General features: G+C 41.9%; 2 protein-coding genes across 9 annotated transcripts in view; one reads left to right on the top strand and one right to left on the bottom strand.

The window, feature by feature from the left end:
- Nucleotides 1–13,478, bottom strand: part of LOC124132180 (mitogen-activated protein kinase kinase kinase 13-B-like) — an 85,271-nt gene that overhangs the window by 8,490 nt on the left and 63,303 nt on the right. For 6 of the 8 annotated variants that reach the window (XM_046495943.2, XM_046495944.2, XM_048382294.1 and 3 more), the window contains 8 exons: nucleotides 9,180–9,385; nucleotides 3,323–3,567; nucleotides 2,721–2,904; nucleotides 2,060–2,251; nucleotides 1,549–1,707; nucleotides 1,222–1,380; nucleotides 480–588; nucleotides 185–294 (listed from right to left, as the gene is read on the bottom strand). In XM_046495943.2, coding sequence (XP_046351899.1) covers nucleotides 185–294; nucleotides 480–588; nucleotides 1,222–1,380; nucleotides 1,549–1,707; nucleotides 2,060–2,251; nucleotides 2,721–2,904; nucleotides 3,323–3,567; nucleotides 9,180–9,355 — 1,334 coding nt within the window. In that variant the 5' untranslated portion in view covers nucleotides 9,356–9,385. The remainder of the gene's footprint in view (nucleotides 1–184; nucleotides 295–479; nucleotides 589–1,221; nucleotides 1,381–1,548; nucleotides 1,708–2,059; nucleotides 2,252–2,720; nucleotides 2,905–3,322; nucleotides 3,568–9,179; nucleotides 9,386–13,478) is intronic. The other 2 variants (XM_046495945.2, XM_046495949.2) reach the window with 1 other exon arrangement.
- The window catches only part of LOC125372248, a 42,993-nt gene continuing 41,236 nt past the window's right edge, over nucleotides 11,722–13,478 (top strand). Inside the window, exon 1 of the mRNA XM_048381538.1 lies at nucleotides 11,722–11,840. Within this exon, the coding sequence (XP_048237495.1) occupies nucleotides 11,722–11,840 (119 nt within the window). The remainder of the gene's footprint in view (nucleotides 11,841–13,478) is intronic.

The following is a 13,478-nucleotide window of genomic DNA, read 5'->3' as shown; positions in this document are numbered from 1 at the left end:
AGAATGCAGATGAGCCACAATATATTTCTGAATGGGTAAAAGACTATGCTACAGTCAGCACCTGGCTCTGCTCATTCATGCAATAGTACTTGTCACTTGCTGTTACTAGTTCCCCTAGTTTCCTTCACACATTTTGATTACAATGTAGTTTTGACAGATTTGTGATGTATGTCCATCCTGTTACCTGAGTTCTTCCTTCCTGCGCCGGATGAGTTCCTCTTCCAGCTGAGGAAAGTGGGACCCCTCGGATCGCATCTTCATGAAGAGCTCCCGGATCTCTTCCTGCCACTTTACCTGCAGATAAGGAGACATACACAATTTCAATCCATTAGAATATAAACTTATCTCAACTAGTCAGGCAGAGAAGTAGCAATAACAAAATTAATTGTAACCACTGTGTTCCGACCTATCCTGAACACTTTTACCGAACATCATCTCATCCTATCCCAGCAGCCTAGACATGGTCAGACTTGAGTTACCTGCTCTTCCATGAAGTCCTCCCGGCTGTAGTTGAGTAGCTCTGGGGATGCTATCTCCAGATGCATCAACACCTGCCGGAACGATGGCCGATTGCGGGGCTTGGCACTCCTGGAAATACAGGCGATACATGACATATCTATTGGTAACCATGGTCATAAATCACTTTCACGCCATACACATGGATGTACATTTGTTATTTATCATGAGGAGTCCTGAGGACTCAATGCCTAAAAAAGAAATTCTAGCAAGACACATTTATATGTTACAATGTAAACGAAAGTTGTATATATAAAACCCCATGGATATTAACATATTATATAGCAAATATGCCTAGGATACCAAATAAAATCCCAGGGATATTATATAAAATCCTGGAAATAATACAACAGACTTAAACCGACCGGAGAACAATAGGATGATGTCAGTGGAGGTTAGTAAGTACTATAATGTGCCAGTCTTGAAGTTTTATGAATATATGACGCAGAAATCCGTGTCCAGTAAATCCCTGCATACCTGACTTTCATGACACTATTTCTATAATCTACATCATACAGTATTGAAGCTCTAAATGCATGTGACTGCATGTTCGTAACCTTTATTCCCTTTGATGTACTGTGTGACCAAATCGCCACCCCATGACTATCAACAGAACATCCAAGTCAAAGGATTGTTACCAGATTTTTATTTGCCAGAACCAATCAAAGAGGAGAACTGTGAAGAGAGCTGTGAGATGCGTCTTACCAACAGAGCCTCATGAGCAACTGGAAGCCCTCAGGGCAGGTTGACGGCACCGGGAGGTGAAGGCTGTTGCTGCCCACGCCCCAGATGATGGCCGACGAGTCAACATCCCGATAAGGAATCTCTCCAGTCAGCAACTCCCACACCACCACACCAAACGACCTGGAAACAGACACACATGGAATCTCAACATAGAAGATACAAGAAATCTCTTCATGCATATGTTCAACAGGAATCAGCGATGTGAAGGCAATGAGTTCTTGGAATGTTCAACCACTCCTTTACCATATCACAGGAACATCAGTTAAAATGATCTCCATGCTGACATACCAGATGTCCACTTTCTCCGAACAGGGTTCATTCCTGATGACTTCAGGCGCCATCCAGGCAACGGTCCCAGCAAACGACATTTTGGTGCTCTTCTCATTCCACTCTCGGCTCGTGCCGAAGTCCGAGATCTTCACCACATTATTACTGGCCACTAACACGCTGCAAAACAAAACATCCCACTCTATACCACAGCAATAATTATTATGATGTAAATGTCCTGATTAGAGGATTGTTAGAACATAATCCAAACAGAGTGAGTACATCAGCTGATAAGTGCAAGATCTTTGGTACACTGCTAGACGGTGTCTTAAAAACAGGAGCACTATTGATGAAGAGAATTTTCAGTATTGCCAAATGAGAATAATGGTATAATGATGACAAAATAAAATAAAAATCTAATTCACAGTTTGGAAACACAACAGGAAATGTTTTGCGACATCCCTAGAAAATATATTACTCAATACAACAGCTCAATAACCAATATCATATCTAGGATACTGTCATAACTTACTTGGGTGACTTTAGATCCCGGTGTATGATCTTGTGTGAATGGAGGTAGTTCATTCCACTGGCAATCTGTTTGGTCCAGTCCAGTATGAGTGTGGGCGGTATTTCCTTGCCATCACGAAGCAACTCATACAGCTGTCCATAAGGGCAGTACTCCATGATGATACAGTAGCAGGGCGCCTGCGTACATACTCCCCTGTAACAAGCATATATGCATCAGCTCTAGGCTACACCAGCAGTGGTATCTTGGGATATCATTACTCACACTGAGAAGGCACAGAAAGCACTGCAGCCTAGCTGTTCTTTCCCAACCAATCTCTCAAGTGGAAATTTAAGTGCCAAAAAAATCTCATTTTTATATTTCAAATGACATTACTTCACTTTGGACTGATGTAATATCATGCAGAATAGTCATCTGGAGGAATGTTATACAGAATAGTCGACTGGGGGAATGTTATACAGAATAGTCACCTGGTGGAATGTTATACAGAATAATCACCTGGTGGAATGTTACACAGAATAGTCACCTGGAGGAATGTTATAAAATGAAGGTGGAGTGTTATAGTATTTTAGATATATTTACCAACAAACTGATTGACATCACATAAAATGAATTTCTATAGACTGTGGTTTCCCCAGCATTGAGGTATTGCTACAGTACTCACTTGAAAGCAATGATGTTCGGGTGGTTGAGTTTGCGGAGATTGCGGATGTCTGTCTCCTTGACGTCGCGGACCTTCTTGACTGCTACCTCCTCTCCTGTCAACTTTCCCAGGAACACAGCACCCTGCGCCCCGCTCCCCAACCACTGCAGGTCAGTGATGTTCTCAAAAGGAATCTCCCAGTCATCTAGAGAAGAGGACCCTTACATGAATAACTCACATTAGAAGAAGGGCAGAATAATGTCATCATAATTGAGGATGGTGCCACTTTAAGCAATATTCCAGCAATATCACAGCAGGAGACACATAAGGGGCTGCACACAATTCACCCATGTAGAGAATAGAGCCCAGTTCTCCAGTGTGACCCGTGAATGATTTATCCAAATAATGTTAAGTATCATTCATTTAGGACACATAACCTTCTGTCAATCAACTGTGGAATAACAGCAGACACGATAAATGATATATCTTCCTCAAACCAGTTTCAAATTATATGAACTAATTCATGGCACACTACATGTACTTCAATGTCATCCTGCACATGTTACATCTCTTCAGCAAAACATAATTACTCCTTGCACTACATCTGCAGGTGACTATCCTACCTTGTTGTTTCAGCTCTGCGGCTGCTGCTTTGCCAATGATGGTCCATACCGGACGGAGGCAGCCCAGCAGCCCCTCAAAGAAACCTCTCTGTGTGCCATCCCGGTAGCCTACGTCCACACTGCCAGATGGATTGTGGATCGGAGTTACCGGTGCCGACCGGGCAAATGTGGGGGATGGCGTGGAGTCTGAGGAGGACTTCTCTGTGAGGCTCAGCTGGTCAACTTCATGCTCCAAGCGGAGCATACTGCAGAGAAAAGGAGAACATTAGTCAAGGTCACACTGTACCAACAGCAAACCTTCCAAACATGCAGTTATATCCCTATATCACAGGGAACAGTTCTAAACTGTCAAGAGTCAGGCAACCAGTGGTTGGTAGCATGAGCAACAATTCAAATCCTTAGTGTAGGTTGACATACAATCAATATAGCATTTATATACTAGCAACCTACTCTGCTTCGGCATCCCCATGGTATCAAAATGTTTTATTGCAGCATTTAAACTATAGCTGCTTGCCCGACCCCTGAAAGAGTTCACATGAGACCTGGCTGTCTAAGTGTGGCAATTTGATGTCCAGAGTTGCATCCCTTCGGCCTACCAGGAACCTATGAATGTGGGTCCAAATCCCAGTTCAATCCAATTAAGTTTCTTTGTCTGTCAGCACCATACCCATGCTGGGTTTCACCAGAGTGGTAAACGTCCAAGACCTGCATCACGTCAGGCTTTCCTCCCACATCAAACTCACTCACTCACTCATAATTGTTTGAGAACAAAGCAAAACTGCTATTTTAGAAGTATATTGTCAAGATGGGGTCACGTTATTCGGTGTGTGGCTGCAATTGGCCAACACAAAATACCAGTTGTATGCAAGTGCTTGCCGATAATTTATTTCACTTGAATTTCAATTTATCAAATGCCGCATGACCCACTTCATCATATCCAACACAGGTTAATTTCAACCAATGAAATTTAGGCCTGAGTAAAAAAAAAGATTTGCATAAAGCCAATTCTAGGAAATCAACAATGGACATGTATGTAAAGTATCTCATTTCATCGTTGAAAAAGTTCTATCACACAGTTTTTATATTGTTATCTGACTGTAGTTATTGTAGCAGCTATTGTACATAATGAAAAATATCCATAGATTTATCCCTGTTATCATGCAATGTAACTTGTCATTGTGAACACTCCTGGTCTCGTGCATGTGTTGCTTATTGGCACAGGTCGCGCACGGCATTCATTGATGTAATGTCACTTATTATGGAGTTGACTGATTGATAAAGCCACCTGATTACAATTACACAATGAAGAAAGAAAAGAGGGATGTTCGATTTGACTACATCTACCGGTCTTTATATATGGTGTCATTTCATTAATTGAAGGAACAAGGCAACACATGTACAGTGATGTTCTTTGTGAAAGAACAAACACTCAACATATTACTAATTTATGACCTCTTCTGTGACATATATGGTATGAGACAGTATATGTGTATGTAATAATTGTTTACTGGTTGACATGGCCAAAATCTTGGTTTCAGATGGTTTTGATAACAGAGATAGGATCACTCGTGGGAAATATCCCAAACTTTGGATAAATGAATCAGATAGGACCCATGGTAGCTACAACACTACTTTTAAAACATGTACATTCCATCGCCTGGCAGATTTGTTCTTCACTGTAGTTCAAACTGTTTGACATTTACTGTCAAACTGTTTGAGGTATAAAAAAAATGAAACTAAAGTAGATAACTTTCCAGTCATTTCAAAGTTTCAAAAGCTACAATAACCATGACAAAAAGAAAACTTACATCAAATTATTTTTTGCTTTGGACAAAGCCAACATTTTGAAACGTTATCATTATCAGAAGTGTAATTCTTAGAATCCCTGTTCCACAGAACGCCTCTCACTGCACAACTCATCTGTGCAATCAGATACTCAATTCCCATCATAAATCTTGCGTGGGGCAAATAGTTATCACCATAAAGATGGCCACAAGATGAGGGAACAACTGCAGCCAAGCTTCTACAGCTTCATAAACAGGAGGCGGCGAGTGAAACAGCTCCTCACTTGGCAGATCAATTTGGATACGTAAATGGAAGAATGCCCATTCTAAAAAACAAAGACGTCATAGGGTGTAAAAGTAACGTCAGTTTTCTGACTTATTGACAGGCACAGTAACTGCAAGCCAAACATGAATAAATCTGATGGACAGATCGTAATACTGACCAGGCTTTCATGGCTGTGGGTGGAAGTGGGTGAGTGAGTGAGTATGGTTTTACGCCACTTTTAGCAATATTCCAGACATATCACAGTGGGGGACACCAGAAATGGGCTTCACACATTGTACCCATGTCAGGAATCGAATCAGGGTCTTTGGCGTGATGAGCTAACACTTTAACCACTAGGGTACCCGACAGCCCCTGTGGGTGGAAGTGGGTGTGGACCCGATCATGTGGGCATCGGTAAGGCTACTTCAAAGAAGTGTTATATTCAAACCTGCTATAGTATCAATATGATAAGTGTGTACTTTCTATGATAGTTCTGTTTATTAATTATGTCTCAAGTGGCAATATCTTGGTGCCATATTGGACTGTTGGCTGCTGAAATTGTACTCCTGTGGCTTTACTTCATTGTTAGATGTCAGTTCAAGTTACAAAAACAATATCAAACAGTACATGATAAACAGGAAAATGAAGCTCCTCATAGAGCATTAAACTTGAGTTTCATGTCCCAAGCTACTGTGCTAGTCACTTCTTCTTCTACAGACTCCAAGAAGACTACACTATCCAGCAACTGTTTTATCCCAGTGGCAAGTAGTCTACCCTGGACCAGGCCAACCAGTGGTTGATAGTGTGAACATGACCCCAGGTCATCATGGTCCTGTGACACATCAAGGTTTTCCATGAAGCCTCCTAGTAGTCCATATGTAGCATCCATTCCTTCTATCAGATCCCCATTTGCTTCATTGAAAATGTTAAGGTTCTAATCACATGTTTTTAGCACACTCCAGTTCATTAAGCTGTGCTGTAACCCTTCCCTCCATAACAGTGAAGACTGTTGTTGTCACACCACCCATGTAATAATCCTGATTGTAACTTTTATTAAATAAATGTGGAACAAAACAACAACAAAAACTTCCTACAAAACAAGAGTGAACATTGTCCCTTGTCAACACCGACATTGATAAATCTACTTTTAGTGGGTTTTTTTCAGTTTATCCAAATTACCAAAGTGAAAACCTGATAACAATATGCAAACCCACTGACAGGACTAATATTTTGTTTTGTTTTTTTGTTTAACGCCGCATTTAGCAATATTCCAGCTATATGACGACGGTCTGTAAATAATTGAATCTGGTTCAGACAATCCAGTGATTGACAACATGTACATCGATCTACACAATTGGGATACGATGTATGCAACAACCAAGTCAGCGAGCCTGATCTCCCAATCCCATCAGTCGTCTCTTATGACAAGCAGTCACCTTTTACGGCAAGCATTAGATGCTGAAGACCTATTCTAACCCAGATCTGCACGGGTCACCAGGGACGGTGCTGCTGCCCTCGTCATGACTAACTTCTTGCCTGTAGAAGTCTATGATCAATAGTGGGAACACATGGATTCATCCTTTAGAGCGACATCTGAGATTGACTTATTCCAAGACAATTTACCCAGCAAGAACATCTTGGCAGATTGATGAACACCAAAATGATGGCTAAATCTTACCAGGGTTTGGCTGTTAGGGCAACATTTACCTAATGAAATTGGTTGTAATTTTGATAGCGTGTAGCATTTGTATGCTTAATCAGCAGCTCCCACAACAGGCAACTGTGAATAGAATGTATTGACGTTCCAGCAGAACAGTGTGAGCATTGAAGGAATTAATGAAATGATCATGGAATCGAGGGTAGCTCCAAAATATGGTTCCTACAATTGATGGAAGGTCCAAGATCAAGGGTCCACTTAAACGGGTCAATTTGATGATTTGGTTTCTCAAATAATTGGATTTCAAGTTGTGGTATCATTCAGCGTAAGTTGAAAAATGATTGTGCTTTGATGTGGAAAGTTTGTCCTTCCTTTCACAAGAAAGTTGTCATCCAGAGAGGTCATTCATCTTCTCATTCAAAATGAGGCTGTCATTTCAAAGACATGAAATGAATGAGATTGAAGATCGAAAACTTGATTTAATTTGAAATTCATTTTCTCATGCCTCTTTTACAGACTAAAGAAGATTAAATTTCGTTTAAAAGGCATGATATAGTTTCAACGAATCTTAATCTAAATCTCCTTAACCTTGCGATCTTTGATTAACAACTGTATAATTCTAGCAGCCACAAGTGGTCCACGCCATGAATATACCCTTGTGAGAGATGACAATATGTATATTTTCTGAAGTCTATTGAAATCCCTCTTCAAATGAAAATAGACACAATAAATTGATCCATGTTTAGATAAATTCTTGATCCCATCATAGCATTACACATCTACATCAGAGGCCCAAAGAGGTTTCGTTAGTCTTTGCTTGAAGGATTGGTTATTGTAACAAACTGAATTATTAAATGCTCTCATTATGGGGATCATGGTAGGCCCAGTCATCTAAGGCGCTGCGATTCATTGTGCAGAATTGTATCTCTTGGGAACGCCAGAAACCTATGATTGTGGGTTCGAATCCCGGTTCGCCCCAATTATGTTTCTAGGTTTGTCAGCACCATACCCGTGCTCGTGGGTTTCATCGAGGTGGTAAACATCTGAGACTCACTCACTCTCATTGTGTTTCTAGTTCGTTGTGAACACAACAAAGAATCACCACATGGTATGTCTCCCAGGGTATGCTCACTTCCTGTTGGATTTTGATTAGGAACCAACAAAAGAAATATTGACTTCATTTGTTTAAGAAGTCTGTAAGATAATAATGTACATATTTAATCTGATCTATTTCAGAAGCTCTTCTTCTACTGGAATAGCTGAATGTTTCCCAGAAATGACTATCAGTACACATGTGTTAAACAGAAAACAAAGTACTTTAGTCCATAAATGAATCTAATCAATATTCTACACTTGAAGGATACCTTGATGCGGTCATGCTGAGATCATTTCTGATATAATGATGGAGAAAATATGTAAACAGCTGTGATAGGAAGTATTGATCATGACAATGAATACTACATCGATCTGACACAGGAATACTACGTCGATCTGACACAGGAATAGTATGTTCATCTGACAATGGAATAGTACGTTTATCTCACACAGGAATGCTCCGTCCATCTGACACAGAAATACTACATTCATCTGACAAGGGAATACTACATTCATCTGACACAGAAATACTACGTTCATCTGAAACAGGAATACTACGTTCATCTGACACAGGAATACTACGTTCATCTGACAATGGAATACTATGTTCATCTGACACAGGAATACTACGTTCATCTGACAGGAATACCACATTCATCTGACACAGAAAAACTACGTTCATCTGACACATGAATACTACGTTCATCTGACACAGGAATACTACTTTCATCTGACACAGGAATACTACATTCATCTGACACAGGAATACTATGTTCATCTGACACAAGAATACTACGTTCATCTGACACAGGAATGCAATGACTCCTATAATGAATATCTGATACAACAAAACTGATCCAAAGAAACCTATATATTGATAACATAATTTGACTTATCAAAACATCAGTTACTTCATCAAAAACTCTTATTCCATATCATGCTGGTGCATCCAATCCCCAAGTGTACCTAGGACACAACACCTAATTGCCCAAGCTTGCCCTAAATCCAATTACTAACCCCGAAGCTCCTGATCGATAAACACATTATGAAACTCACCTATTTGAGAACTCGAAGTCCGAGCTGGCTGTGAGGACATTGAGCATGTTAGGGCTGTTTCTACTGAACATCGGCTCATCTTTCTTGGGTATGTCGATGGCTTTGGAGGTACAGGTTGTCGTGGTCGACATGCTCTGCTGTGTGTACTCGGGTTGGGCATTACGCTCGAGTGTCATCCTGCTCACGCTCACTTAATATAGCACCTTCTGAAACGACAGACAAGATGTTCAATGCTCGGTCAAGTTTCATATACACATACATTACTAAAAGGATTGTCTCATTCCTTACACCCTGATAGGGTCAGCTGACAGATGGTCAGATGTCTCCATCTCGGTACTAGAGTATGAAACTGTCCAAGTATGACTGCATGGAAGTCTTCAATTAATCAGCCATGCTGCAACAACTGACAATGACAAACTACATGATGGAGTTCATTTGTGTAACAACAAAACTCATTTTTCATTGAAACTTTTGCAGAATTAAGAAACCAGAACACAATTTCTTTTCTCATCAATATGATTCTGAAATACAGTGCATACTGTTCTCTGTCCAACTCAAGTCAATTACTTTCAGAAACAGATTTAACATTACTAGTCTATCAGCAAATAAAAGTGACAAAACCCTTTGCTAAAAGCAGAGTTGATTTTACAATTCCAACCATATCATAAGTATGTGTTTATGAATCACTATCAAATTGTGATGATACCAGATGTTCACAAAAAGATCAGCATATCCTGCCCCACCTATGGAACCCATCACAAACACATGCAAAGGCAAGTCAATTGTTCACCTAAAAAAAGACGGGAACATTTGGTACAAGTCAAAATAAGAAATTGCATCGGACATATTTTTGTTGCTGATTTGGACATGTTCTCCACATGTCTACCATAAAACTCCTCGAAAGCTTAATTAAGGCCTTGAATGTAGTAACCTTGATCAAGCAACTTTTGAGCAAGAGCTTTTTAACACTTTTTGAAATCTTTGGAGAAAGAGCATGCTCGATTGTACCTCAAAAGTTTTGAAATGTAGACACATAAGGCTGGAGCTGCAGGAATATTGCTTGACATAAAGGGAAAGTTGACTAATGGACAGTTGAAGACATCCCTCTGGTCATACAGACTTGTGGAGAGTGTCTTGTCTATCCGAATCTTTATGCATAGATCTAAATATGAACAAGTATTTGTCACAGAAGTGACGAAATGTCCCCCGCCTGTATATACACCATAGTACCAAATATGAAGACAATCCAGCGATTAGTTCTTGAGATATCGCGGCAACACCGTTTTCCAACTCCAAAAGCAGATTTGCCTGCTGTGACCTTGAAAATTGGGTCAAGGTCACCAAAACCGACTGGTGTCTGCGGAGTCTGTATATACACCACAGTTCCAAATATGAAGACAATCCTGTGTTTAGTTCTTGAGATATCGCGGCAACAAACAGGTGGGACGTACGGACGGACGTACGGACGTACGTACGGACGGTCGTGAATACTATATCCCCCGCTTCGCGCTTTCGCGCGGCTGGGGACAAAAAGATGAGGTGGTCTTGCTGGTCTCCTTTATATCTAGTTCAGGTGGGTAAATCAGTGGAAGGGAATTGGCTATTTGATGGTCATTGAATGATATCAGATCATGGATATATCTGAAGCTTCTTGGCCAAATTACTTTGTTTTGACTTTGCCAATCCAAGCAGAAATTCCAATTCACATGCATAAACAAACAGATCAGCAAGAAGGGAAGCGCAATTTATGCCCTTTGGGATACCTACTTCTTGTCTAAATGTCTTACCCCAGTAGTTTACATGGATGTTATCAATGAGTAAGTCCAGCATTTCACATATTGCTTTCTCAGTCAGACCATCCTGTTGATTTCTGTTCTACACTGAACACATGCACCTACTTTCAGCACAATCATTATGTGAATGTTGTCAAGTGGATCTGAAAACTGGCAATCTTCTGGTCTAATCAACAAATAATCTTCTTACATAATTGATTTTCCACAAAAGACACTTCTGGGTATTTGACAACACATCATGAATATTCTATTCATTGTATACAGAACTGTATTTGACAGGCCTTTACATCCATTCATTTGCTGTACTATCTCCCAGCCAGACACTTCAGTTGTCATGGGAGCAGCTGACATCAACCAGCCTGAGAGATGCCTGAGGGCCAGAAGCCGGAGAGGGGGTCAGATGCCTGAGGGTCAAATGCCGGAGAGGGGGTCAGATGCCTGAGGGTCAGATGCCGGAGAGATGCCGGAGAGGGGGTCAGATGCCTGAGGGTCAGATGCCGGAGATATGCCTGAGGGTCAGATGCCTGAGGGTCAGATGCCGGAGAGGGTCAGATGCCTGAGAGTCAGATGCTGGAGAGGGTCAGATGCCTGAGAGATGCCCGAGGGTCAGATGCCGGAGAGGGTCATATGCCTGAGAGGGTCAGATGCCTGAGGGTCAGACGCCGGAGAGGGTCAGATGCCTGAGAGATATCTGAGGGTCAGACGCCGGAGAGGGGGTCAGATACCGGAGAGGGTCAGATGCCTGAGAGATGCCTGAGGGTCAGATGCCGGAGAGGGTCAGATGCCTGAAAGGGTCAGATGCCGGAGAGGGTCAGATGCCTGAGAGTCAGATGCCGGAGAGGGTCAGATACCTGAGAGATGCCCGAGGGTCAGATGCCTGAAAGGGTCAGATGCCTGAGGGTCAGACGCCGGAGAGGGTCAGATGCCTGAGAGATATCTAAGGGTCAGACGCCGGAGAGAGGGTCAGATGCCGGAGAGGGTCAGATGCCTGAGAGATGCCTGAGGGTCAGATGCCTGAGAGGGTCAGATGCCTGAAAGGGTCAGATCCCGGAGTTGTCAGATGCCGGAGAGGGTCAGATGCCTGTAAGGGTCAGATGCCTGAGAGGGTCAGATGCCTGAGAAAGGGTCAGATGCCTGAGAGAGTCAGATGCCGGAGAGGGTCAGATGCCTGAAAGGGTCAGATGCCTGAGAGGGTCAGATGCCTGAGAGATGCCTGAGGGTCAGATGCCGGAGAGATGCCGGAGAGATGCCTGAGAGATGCCTGAGGGTCAGATGCCGGAGAGATGCCGGAGAGATGCCGGAGAGGGTCAGATGCCTGAGAGGGTTAGATGCCTGAGAGATGCCTGAGGGTCAGATGCCTGAGAGGGTTAGATGCCTGAGAGATGCCTGAGGGTCAGATGCCTGAGAGGGTCAGATGCCTGAGAGATGCCTGAGAGATGCCTGAGGGTCAGACACTGGAGAGCAGAGCAGAGCAGAGTATCCCATACTGTCCCAAAGTTTGCACCTCCTCAACATTTACACAATTTCCTACACAAAACACTTTCACTCAAGTTTGGTTTCATATTACAAAGATTTCACAAATTTAAGTTCATCAACTTCATTGAACATTTTCTTAGACATTTCATAGACTTCATTACTTTGGTGAAATCCAGGAGCATGATGCTTAAGGATCACAAATGAGGAGGGTTGAGGGTTTGAGCCCATAAGCAGGGCATCTGGGCACAGTTCAAGGACAACTCCACTGTGACGACTAGGACATATGTCCTCCCATTAGCCTAGCCTAACAAGAGCTGATGTTATTCCAAGAAAGCTTTTGAGTATTGATGCATCATGATTAAGAGTAGGAGTTCTTCAGAGGCTGACATAAATATATCATGATCTTGAAGGCCAAACATGAAACCATTTCCATTAGCTGCCTGAGAGATTACCATGGACCCTATTTTACATACTTCTAGGTAAGCAGCTCAGCTTTTTCATTGGAAAGTCTTGATAGGTAGATAGGTGCAACCAAATGCATCATGGGATATGTAGTTTAAGATAACTACATCGGATGCGACTGTTGTATCAGTGAATGTATACATCAAGGTGGGACCAAAACATCTAACACCCAGCACATGTCCTCCTACCAGAGTGACACTGGGTGTACCAACGACAAATCCGATGATGACAAGCATGGAGAAAGAAACATAAGAACGTTCTGATATGTTTAAGGCAACTGACAGAAGAATATGTAGTGCAAGGTCTCTTTTCACTGAAAGGAAAACAACACCCAATGGTCAATGTGCCCAGTCTAAGACAATTAAGACTGTCCATCAGTGCCATGTGTGAAACTGAAATCTTTGCTCTGTGCAATTCTTGTTATAATTAGATGTTAGATAGAAAGCTATCATACAAAGCAGACATATGTAATGCTACTGAAATTATATTAATCAAACTTGCTGTAAATGCCAATTTTCCTGGGCCAAGATCCCTTTATTGGTTCTATTGGTTTCTTAAGTCAGGAAAT

The sequence above is a fragment of the Haliotis rufescens genome, unplaced genomic scaffold (assembly GCF_023055435.1).
Source record: "Haliotis rufescens isolate VD_foot unplaced genomic scaffold, xgHalRufe1.0.p SCAF_4, whole genome shotgun sequence".
NCBI lineage: Eukaryota > Metazoa > Mollusca > Gastropoda > Lepetellida > Haliotidae > Haliotis > Haliotis rufescens.
The sequence above is the reverse complement of the archived record's forward strand: the minus strand, read 5'-3'. Positions and strand labels throughout refer to the sequence as shown.